Genomic DNA, 11,090 nt, shown 5'->3' on the forward strand with positions numbered 1-11,090 from the left:
AATATAGTAGAACAACCATTTGTGTTACACTGTGTTAGCTATTAGAAGTATTCTAGAGGTGGTTTAAAGTATATTTCATAGGTTCTATGTAAATGCTACACCATTTTATATAAAAGATTGCACACTGAGGAATTTTGGTGTCCCTGGGATTTCTGGGGCCTGTCCTGCTGGGATACCAAGGCACGGGTGTATAGTGTGTCAGTCATCTTGACACCCCAGATGGATGGTGGCGGCAGGAGCGGGGCCCCGGTGTCCGGGTCGGCCGGTGTTCAGTGCGGCGAGCTGGTTCTGATAGCCAGGCCGAAGGCAGCGCAGTGGCCAGACCCAGCCCTGCCTCAAGGTGCTTACGGTCTAGGAGGAACGACTGGCAGAAGAGGCTGCAGATCGGGGTGACAAGCCTGTGACTCTGGGCGCCCTGCTTCCCGGGGCACCAGGGAAGGCGCTGCAGAGGCAGTGACCTCAGGGATGGGTCTTGAAGGACAAGCTTGAATGTCCTGGGCAGGTCAAGAGGGGGAGGAATGCCACAGGAGAAGGAACAGGGCCTTGGACGCCCCTGCAGGACGGGGGCGCTGTGCAGGTGCTGGGGGAGATGTAGCCGCGCCTCGTACACACCAGGGGGCCTGGCTTTGCCACATCTTGCTAAGGGACCCTGTCTGAGCTTTCTCTCTTCTGTAAAATGACTGTGATTGTCCCTCCCTTGGCGGGTCATATAAGAATTCATGAGATGAAGTAGGACTCAGCACAGTGATGAGCACACAGTAGGTCTCAGTACTGCCAGCCGCTGCCATTCCTATAATGGGAAGGGTGTGTGGTTCATTTAAGTAAAAGGGCCTTAATGATTAAAAACGGCTGGGCAGATGCTGGCTCTGAGAGGCAGCCTTGAGTGTCTGGATGGCTCAGCCGCAGCGCTGGCCCTGGAGCCATCCCAACTTGCTGTGTGACCCTGGTCAAGTCACCTAACCTCTCAGAGCTTTAGTTTCCATGAGAATAAAAAGGGACCAGTAAAGCCATCCCTCGGGGGTGTCGTGAGAACTGAAGAACTCTTAACGGGTCCAGGGCCCTTCCCACCGCTGCTTCCCTTCCTGCCCTTCCCCAGCAGGCCCCGGTGTTCATTTACCACCCACCCCACCCCCAGCAACCCCGTCCCAGACCCCCATCCATCATCCTGTCCTGTGTGGAGGTTAAGTGGGTCCCCAAGCAGCGAATCCAAACTCCCCCGAAGCCCCGGCTGCACAATGCAGGCCGCTGTTAGTGAGCGGCTCGGCTGGCCCGGAGGATTGGGTTTCAGCCGGGGCGGCCGGCGCTGGCAGATGCCCAGGCCAGCGGCAGGCAGGCGGGGGACAGGGAGGAGAAGCTGGCGTCGTGGGGACTCTGCCGGGCCTGAGAAAACACAGGGAGGCTCCAGGCAGGCAACCGAGGCAGAGAAAGGCCTCTGCGCGCAGGAAGAGGAGTGTTGCCGTGAGGGTCCTGGGGCAGAAGGATTTCACATCAGCCAGTCCCTTCTCCTCAGGCCTGCGGCTAAGCAGGGGGCTGAGCTGGAAAAACAGCATCCTGCCTGCTGGCAGCTTTCACTTAGGAAACCCAGATCCTTCCAGGAGCTGGCCCCGGCTTCCACTGGCATCGCCATCCCCGAGGCACCTTGCTTTAGGCCAGTGAGCCCAAGACCCTCTTGGACTCTACCTCCGTCACGTTTCCAGAAGAGAGGCTTGGGAAACCCAGACAGGATGACGTGAGTGCAAATTCCAGCTCTGCTTCTTTCTGGCAGTGTGGCTTCGGGCATATCTATGAGCGTCTCTGGGCTCAGCCTCCTCATCTGTACAATGGGATAGCAGTGCCAGCTGTTTGCCATGTGCAGAGAATTCAGCTCGGGGCTGACACCGAGGGCACTGGTGGTCGAAAGCAGTGACTTTTCCTATCCCTTTTATGAGGCACTGTGGCCCTGGGGGCTTCTGGGATCAGACCAAAGGCGTCAAATCCTGCCCTGGCCCTTACTAGTAGGACAAGCTTGAATGTCCTGGGCAGGTCAAGAGGGGGATGAATGCCACGGGAGAAGGAACTGGGTGCCCTCGCAGGAGTCCTTGGTCTCCCTGTGCCTCAGATTCCCCATAGTTTTGCTTTGGTACGTCAAGGAGGCAAAGTGGTGCCCATAGGTGACCTCCACAAGTGCAGCCACTCTCCCTGTGGACGGCGCACGATCCAGCGCTCTGTATATTATGTCCACGCCCTCTGTTGACCCCAAGGCCTCTGTGGGTCCTCAGAGCCATGCTGCAAGGTACACAGCAAGCTTGGTGTCACTGCACTTTACGGAGGACAGAACTGGCTCAGACAGGCCAACGGGCCATGAACTCTACCTCTTGGCCCCTCACTGCCTTGGAATTTCTAACTGGAACCATGGGAAGAGTGCTCCAGCTCCCAGGCGTGGGTAGTCTGGGTGACACCTCCAGGCCGTGGCGGGCATCTTGTGGGGCCATGAGATGATGCCATCTGGGCCCGGGTTCAAGTCACCTCAGCCCCACCAGCCTAGACAGGGGCCAGAGCAGCATCTGCCAGGCTGACGTGCTGCCTGGGCTGTGGGCTGCTGGCCACGCTGGGGGCAGAGAGCCCTGCACGGAGCTCTCAGCTGTCCATCCATCTCCTGCCTCCAACCCTTGTCTCCCAGCTGGGTCCCAGATCTTTGTTCCCTCTACCAGGACCACTCTGTGGCCCAGCAGCTCCCAGGACACACATGGTACTACCCTCTTCAGGAACCCTCTGCCTGTGGGGCAAGATGCGAACCCCATAGCCCCGCGTTGCAGGCCTTCGTGAAGGGTTTTGCTCCCACCGCACGGGATGCTTAGCCAGAGCTGCCACTGAGGGCCGGTCATGGGTTTCTGCTGTGCCCGGTGCCGTGCCCTCCCGTCTTCCCAGCTCAGATCCACCTCCTGAGATGCTTCCCTAATTCCCTTGTCAAAATCCCCCCCCCCACTCCTTGAAGGGATCGGGCACTGGTCTGGGGCTCCTAGGGGGAAGGGCGCTCTGGTCGGCCGCTGCATTCCCGGGGCTCGGCACGCATGGGGCGGAATAGATGTTCACTGAAGGACCACGGCTTTGCTACTCGCCTCATCCATACGGGAGAAGGCAAGGATGGCTATGGGAAGAAGGGAGGCACCTCTGAGCCCAGTTTTGGAAGAGTAGTTAGTTGGGCCAACAAAGAAAGGGCCAAGCATTCCAGGGAGAACATTCTGGAAGGGTCAAGGAAGTATAATACTTCCTATAAGCAGGAGGAAATTCAGGTTGGCTGGAGCCTTGGGAGGTGGAAGAGAGGGGCTGGAAGGGAATTCACTGGCCAAGTTGGCAGGAGCCTTGGGTGCCTTGCGGAGGCATGAGGACTTCATCCTGCAGGCATTGGGGCTCTGCAGGTATTAAGATCAGAGAAGGTTGACCAGACATGGGCTTTAGAAACACGGCGGCCAAGTGCAGGCGGCTGTATCCGCTCTGCCCCGGGCTGCTCCCCACAGTGAGCCTTGCCTGGCTTGGGTGCCTGGGAGGCGGCAGGTCATTAGCATCCACCCACTGGGTGCTGTCATTCTCACGGCGGCTTACTAGACAGAGGCAGAAACCGAGGTCCTGAGAGGAGAACTGGCTTGTCCACAGTCAAGGTCCGAGCCTGGATGGTCAGTCCCAGGTCCCCCCGGCCCCCACACAGGCCACACAGAGGGGGCGACTGACCACCAGCTCGCACACGCATGCATGCACTCCTGCAGGCCCTGATTGTTTTCTTTTTTATGTTGCCTGTTTTCTTAAGGCGATGGCCATGGCACCTTAAAAGTAACTCAGAAATAGGCAGCCGGATCCATATCCCCGCCCTGCCTGCGTGCCCCTGTGCAGGTCACTTCCGCTCTCTGGCCTCAGTTTCCTCACCTGTACAATGTGGTTCATAACTGTGTATCCTGTAGGTGGTCTTGAGGCTGGAGTGGCGTTTAGGGTGGCTCGGCCACTGCTCGGCTCACAGCGGTACCTCTGACAGCTCTCCCCCCCCAACCCCATTTGTCTCTTAGTGCCTAGTGTGGCCCTAGAGGATATAGCCCGAGAAGCAGTCAAGCAAGCTGACTGACGAGATCGGAGAGCAGGGGCGACCACCGGCCCCAGCTGAGAGCAGCCCCCATGCAGCCACCTCGCTGCTAACGCTAACGACTTCAGTGTGTCTTAGCTCAAATATTTCTGAAATGCACACTGCTCATTCACACGTCGCCCGAGGGGCCGCGGGCCTCCCCAGCCCGCGCAATCAGGGCCTCCCGATTGCTCTCTGCAGGAAGGAGAGTGGTGCGGGCAGAGCAGGCCAGGCCAAGACAGCTCCCATGGCCACACCCTGCTTCCTCTCTGGAGAAGGGGGCCGCTTGCCTCCAGTGCTGCCTGGATGCTAGGAAGCTATGAGCCTCACTTCCCCATCACGTCCACTGGGGCTTTCTAAAGGTGGGCCCTCGGAGCATCCAAGGCCTGGGACCAGGACATGTCGCCAAGACTGGCTGGGGTCGGGGTGGTGGCACCGGCATTCTGGTGAGGATGTGGGCAGGGATCCCCTCCTGCGTAGGCCTCGGAGGCCCCCTCTGCCTAGCCGCCCTTCTCGCCCAGCATCAGCAGCTCCTAACTCCTCAGGCCTCCGCTAGCTCCGTGTCACTGCCTCCGGAGGCCATCCCCAGGTTCGGCCCTCGCCTCCTCTCCTTCCACGCCCAGTTCCCGTAACCACCGTGCGCCCACATCCCCGTTGTGGTCTTTGTCACTTCCGCGTGGTGATTAATTATCTGTGTACGGTGACAGCAGCTTCCCCGTGTGAGGGATTGTTGCTGTCACAGTGGGATGGGGATGGGGACATTTCCAGCACGTCGGAGGCAGCTCAGTGGAGCCCATGGCCCCAAAGCGTGGGGAGGGAGATGACAGGAGGTCCTGTGCAGGTGAACATCTGTAATTGTGATGGCCCCATGGTTTTGTTTTTATTTCCTTCTTTTTAGGGCAAGTGATATTGGTTTTCCATTTATAATAATGATGACTTCTTTCTATTTAAAATGCACTTAAATGAAAAGAAAAGAAAATTGGACTAAAATAGTAACCAAATCACAGTACAGGGCATAGGTGGCTGGGGCCAAGGCCGTGGCATCCCCATGAGAGGACGAAGCCCGCAAGGCAGAGGAGCCTGTGCCAGGTCCAGTACTGGGTCTTGGGGGCCCAGCACCTGCCCTTCAGGGGTACAGAGACTATTGGAAGAGGAGGGCGGCCAGGGACAGTTATCACCCAGGACACCTGCAGGTTCTGGGGCCTCTCAAAACACTGGCCGCTGCACAGCTGAAGTGGGGTGGGCTCGGGAGGACTTCCTCAGAGAGGTGCCTGAGCTGGGACTTCATGGATAAGGTACATTATGGCAAAGAAGGTGGGAGAGGAGAGGGCCGGCAGGAACGGTCAGTGTGGGGTCTAGGGATGAGAGAAGAGCATGTGGCCTGTGTACCTGGGGCGCAGCTCATGAGTAGATCAGATGGGTGACCTTGGGCAAGCCTCTGAGCCTTTGCAAGCTCAGTGTTCCCATGTGTGAAGTGGGACAGTAACGAGTACCTCTTAACACTGTCTGCGGATGTTGGCGAGAGTTTCTGGCTCCTAAGAGGGTCTCTGTGGACACGAGCTCTCTCCCTTGGTAGATCTTCAAAACTACATCAGAGATGGCTGGGGTGCTATGGGAAGGAAGAAGAAAGCACTGAAATAGTGCTGGGCTTCCTGAACCCAGAGCCTCCTGAGGCAGGATTGACTCCAGATTGGCCAAGGAACAGGGTTTGACTCGTGCTTGGTTTGGGAAGAACAAAGAGGGACTCGGGGCATCCCAGGCAAGCAGCACCGGACGCCCGGGAAGGGCTCCTTAGAGGCTGTGGCCGCCAAGCAAGAGGCTGATGTTTGTCAGATATTAGCAAACGTGGGCCTGGGGGTGGGGGAGGCAGGCAACCCAACCAGAGCCTCTTGGGCCGGCCTTCCCTTTCAGGGGCCACCTAATGAGCCCACAGGAAGCGGCGTGTGCACAGGCCCTGGGTGGGCCCCAAAGCTCCATATGTCATCTAAAAATAATAGCTGCTGCTCGTTGAGGGCCTGCTTCGTGCATCACACCGAGTGCATATCCTGCGCCTCCCGTTCAGCCTGCATATCCACATTAGAGGTATTTGGCCATTTTCCGGGTGAGGAGACTGAGGCTTAGGAAGGCCCAATGTTGCAAGCAAGTAAGAGAGAATTGAGAATTGGTACAGGAATTGAGGTGCGTCTGGCCTCCCAGCCCCAGGCCACCTGCCCAGCTCACCTGCCTTTGTGCAGAGGGAGAGGAGGACTCAGGCCTGAAAAGCAAAGGGCGCCGGGGAAATTGGGAGGAAAACAGCCGTGTGTGCTTTCTGGCCCCAGCCCAGAAGAGCTGACACTTTCAGAGCCAGGACTGCAGGCGAAGCCCAGGGAGGTGCCGCCCTCCTGCCTCCTTCCTGGGCATCTGCAAACTCTCCACTCCCCCACTCACTTCCCTCCGAGGACCAGCCAGCATCTACCTGCAGTCCTGGGCGCATCTCTGCTGCTGACTCCCCACCCTGCATGTGTGTAACCAGGTGTTGTGGGAGGAGAGGGGACCATGCCACCCCAGGCTTGGACTTCTAGGGAGCCCAAGTTTAAACCTTATTTTTTTTAAATACTAGGAATTGCACCAAAGGATTTTCTACATCTGAGCTATACCTTCAGCCCTTTTTATTTTCAAACAGAGATTTGTTAAAGTTGCTGCGAGTCTCGCTAAATTACCGAGGCTGGCCTCAAACCTGCAGTCTTCCTGTTTCAGCCTTCCAAGTACTAGGATTACAGGCGTGTGCCACCACGCCCAGATGAACCCTAATTTTTAGTGGGCGTCTTTTGGCACGCCATTTGCCTCTCCCTGGGCTCGAATTTCCATCTCAGCCTTGAGGACCTCGTTCCCCAGCCCCTCCTTCTCTGGGCCATGGAAACTTCTAGTGCATGTCCTCTGGGTCAGCGGAGGAATCCAGCCAAGGGGTGGGGCCACCTGCTTGGCGGGCTTGCCTCCCCCGCCCGACCCCTTTCTGTCCCTGGGCAGAGTCTCCTCTCTCTTGTTCCACACCGCCCCCAGCAGCTGTTTCGGGTCCAGGCAGAGAGCCCGGCTTGGCGCGTCTCTAGCTGAGGCCGATGAGAGAAAACAGGTTAAAAGTTCAGCCCTTGTTCTCTCCAGGAAGAAAAATCTGTAGCATTCCGAGTGTGAAAAGGAACCCTTTTTTCAGCTCCAAAGATGCATAATAGAACTTCCCTCCAATTTGCCATCAAAAGATGGCCTTGGCACTGGCTCCACCGTCCCTAGCACCACCGCCACCCCTCCCCACACCGGCCCCCAGTGCAGAGGGACACAGTGGCCACAAACACAAGCCACAGGAGACCCTCGGGTGCTTCTGCACCCTCTTTTGTCAGCTCGGAGGTCTGAGTGGGGTCGCCTCTAGCCAAATGTCTCCTCCCCTCCCCACCCTCCATCCCCACGTCCACACCACCTGGCTGTAGTTCACACCCTCTGCCTCCCTTTGGACCTTCTCAGCAGCCTGGCCCCTGGGTACCCTGCCCCAATCTCCTGGCCCTAGTGACTCCAGCCCAGACCATCAAACTACTTCAAGTGCCTCAAAATGTATAGGGTAGGAAACAGGACACCTGAGCTTCCCACTCTGCTGTCAGCTCCTGTGTGATCTTTAGGAAATCCCTTCCCCTCTCTGGACTTCAGCTGCCCTCTCTCTAAAATGAGGTGGACTGGACCAGAGCCAGGACCTCTGATGGTCAGTATTTGTTTCCTGGAACACTGGTGTGCGGGGATTGATTAGTGATGCCTGCACTGGCACAGGCAGGCGCCGAGCAGTAAGCACACCTATCTGCTGTCCGCTGAGCTGGGTGGTGTGGAAGGTCCCACTGTGACCTGGGTCTCTCCATGCACTCTCTCAGCTAATTGTGTTCACACCTCATCTTCACTACCAGACTGTGAACTGCCCCATGGTAGGATCTTGCCTTTCACGGTTTTCCCTCTTGGGGTGCCCAGCACAGGACCTGGTGAGATATATTTGTTGAATGAATACTTGAAAGGGTCCATTTAAATTTATTCAGTTCATTGCAATTCAGTTCAAGAAATTGAATTTGAAGGTCTGCCTAGCACGCACAAGGCCCTGGGTACCATCCCCAGAACCACACACACATACACAGAGTGTTTTGAAGCCACTTTAACTGAGAAGGGCTAATGGGAGGGATCAGGAGCCAGACATGGGGTGAACTGGGATCTTTTAGGGCCCTGGCTTCACCCCAGGCTATGTGACTTCCTCTCTCCAGCTGTGGGTTCAGGAGCAGATCTGAGTCTCATAAACCCCCGAGGGGGAGGGTACATGTGACAACTGGCCCCTGCTGGCACTTGATTTGAACACTGGGAGGGGCCCCAGAGATGGGGACGGATGTAATGGGCACTCCCAGTTCCTGGAGAAGGGGGGGTGTGCCCTGCCAGGGTATGTGGGCCAGGGAGGCCAGGAGGAGTAACAGGCGCAACTCGGTGGGTGGAAGAGATCCCTCTGGGGCTCATGTTTCAGTCTTTGAGAATTCAATGCAAGCTGAAAAGCTAACAGATACCCAGAATGTGACATAGAAGTTCAAGGGTTTGGTGATGGACCCTCTGGAACCTATGCAGGGAACCCCAGATTAGGACCCTCTCCCATCAGAGAAAAGTGAAAGAACTGTACATAGCTTGGTGGGACATGATTGGCAGGGGCTGGGACTAACCATAGAAAGAGAGCTGGAGATGGACCTGGAGGGCGGAACCTAAAGAGATAAAATGATATGATTGGCTAGGCAGTGGGCGAAGGCGGGCTCTTGGAGGGGAGAATTAGTCAGAGGACTGGTGAATGGAAGTGAGTGGGGCTCTGTAAGGAAAGACCTGGAGGCCAGGGGTCTTGGAGTCAGGACAGAGTGATTGACAGCACTGGGGAGGTGGGCGGGGCCATGACTCTTTGCTCTCCCCACAGAAACGCTGATGGACTCTACTACAGCGACGGCTGAGCTGGGCTGGATGGTGCATCCCCCATCAGGGGTGAGTCAGTGGTCCCAAGCCCCGCCTGGTCCCCAGGGTGCCTTGGATTCTGCCGTATAGGACTTGAGTGTCCTCATGCCCCAGCCCCTTCCCCACTTCAGGGCCCAGAGCCAGCCTCTCCTGTCCCACCCTCCCATTCCCCTGCCATTGATGGAGCACTCGTTACCATGACAACAGGCTGGATGCTTTCAGCCTTTATCCCAGGAATCCTCAGGGTGAGGCCCAAGAAGTAGGCACTTTCGAGGCCCCCCCCCATTTCAAGCGAGGAAAGCAAACTGTCACATCCTAGTGTACATTTTGTGTCAGATATGGTACTAAATGCCGTTATACTCCTCACCTCCAGCCCTACAACAGGGAGCAGTCCTCTCTCCCTTTTACCAACAAGGAAACTGACTCTCAGAGAGCTGTAGCCACCTGCCCAGGGCCCTTCAGTTAGTCCATGAATGGGCTCAGGTTTGTCTGGTTTTGTTTGGGGCTGGGAATCAAACCCAGGGCCTTGTACATGCTAAGCACACACTCTACCACTGAGCTGCACCCTCGACTGGGCTGTGACCCAGTCCTTTCTGCCCCCTCCCTGGGACCCTGTAACACAAGCCCCTATCTCCATCTCTGGAGACATCCCCGGGCAGGGTCATCTGCGCCCATGTTGAGGCTGTGCGCTTCCCAAGGGCAGGACCAGGCCCGGTTTGTAATTCCTCCTCTTCCTCAACACTGGCATAGTGGGGATACCGCGGGACACTCCTGAGGTGCTGTCCCAAGTGCCCACCCAGCTCTGAACTTTTATTTCCTCACCTATGAAACAGGGATGGAGAGGCCTTCCTCAAGAGGCCACTGGGAGGTTTTCCTGCAAAGCACCTAGCACAAAGCCTGGCACAGGTGGGCCCTCCACAGAGAGCGAGAGAAACTCCAGTGATTATCACCATCATCACTGTCCTCGCCATCACTTCTAATGCCACCCCCTCCCAGTTTCTGGGGAGGACTCTGGACTCTGCAACACACCCCTGCCCTTCCCCCACCCCGGCTCCTCCAAGGGGACTCAGCTGCGGCCCCAGGGAGCTCCCCCACCCCCAGGCCTGCGTTCTCAATAGGCAGGCCCCAGGGTCAGGCCTCTTTCTGTGGCTCTTTCTTGTCACCAATTTTCCATCTGCGAAGGCTGCTGGGCCCGTGGCCCCACCCTGCCAGTAATGAGGCCAGGCTGGGCTGCAGGGCCCCCGGACGCAATTATTTGGGGTGTTTGGGCTGCAGGGCCTCCGCATGTTAATTAGAGAGAGGGGAGAAAGGCAGAGTGCTCTAATTAAGTGCTCTAATTAAGTTCTGAAGAAGAGCAGCGGTTGTAACAAGGGGCTGACTTTGTCACATGGTGCCACCAAAAAAAAAATTTTTTTTTATAAAAATGTAATGTAGGGAGCTTCAGAGTCACCACTGAAGCGGGCCCAGCTCGGCCTTCCCGCACACACTCACTCCCCCCAGCACCTGACTCCCCAGACCGCAGCCTTCACCCGCCCTGCACAGACTTGACCCAGAGAATCTGAGCGGCAGAAGGACAAAGTACAGACACCCGAGGGTGACGCATGTATCCTCTGCCATCCCCGCAGTCACATTTGACACCTGGGGAAACAGAGGGGGCGAGACTTGGCCAAGGCCACACGTCCAGTTAGCAGAGCTACGTTCTGGTAGCATAGCCCAGCACGCAAGCGGCCCGGGTCCGTGTGACCCGGGTCACATGACCTCGTGCGCCTGCTCTCTACTCTCTCTTCTGTACAGTAAGGATACCATACCATGTGAGTGAATCGTGGCAGAGAAAGGGGGACTCTGCCAGGGCCCCAGGTGAAGCCAGCCCAACACCACAGGGACATGGGTGGCTGCCCTCGCCAAGCTCTTCGACCCACTGGGGATGCCAGGCCAAGTATGCTGGGCATTCATCCAGGAGATGGTCCTTGAAAGCCCAGGGGAGAGTTGGTGAACACAAACACAGGCAGCCAGGAGA

The 11,090-nt window shown here is 57.0% G+C and overlaps 1 protein-coding gene across 3 annotated transcripts in view; it reads left to right on the forward strand.

Annotated features, from left to right (window-relative positions):
• EPHB2 (EPH receptor B2) overlaps nucleotides 1-11,090 on the forward strand; it is a gene marked incomplete at both ends in the record, with an annotated part of 175,173 nt that overhangs the window by 47,337 nt on the left and 116,746 nt on the right. For all 3 annotated transcript variants that reach the window (XM_080691939.1, XM_080691940.1, XM_080691941.1), the window contains one exon: nucleotides 9,039-9,103. In XM_080691939.1, coding sequence (XP_080548065.1) covers nucleotides 9,039-9,103 — 65 coding nt within the window. The remainder of the gene's footprint in view (nucleotides 1-9,038; nucleotides 9,104-11,090) is intronic.

Source organism: Muscardinus avellanarius (genome assembly GCF_963383645.1).
Source record: "Muscardinus avellanarius genome assembly, chromosome: 3".
NCBI classification, from domain to species: Eukaryota; Metazoa; Chordata; class Mammalia; order Rodentia; family Gliridae; genus Muscardinus; species Muscardinus avellanarius.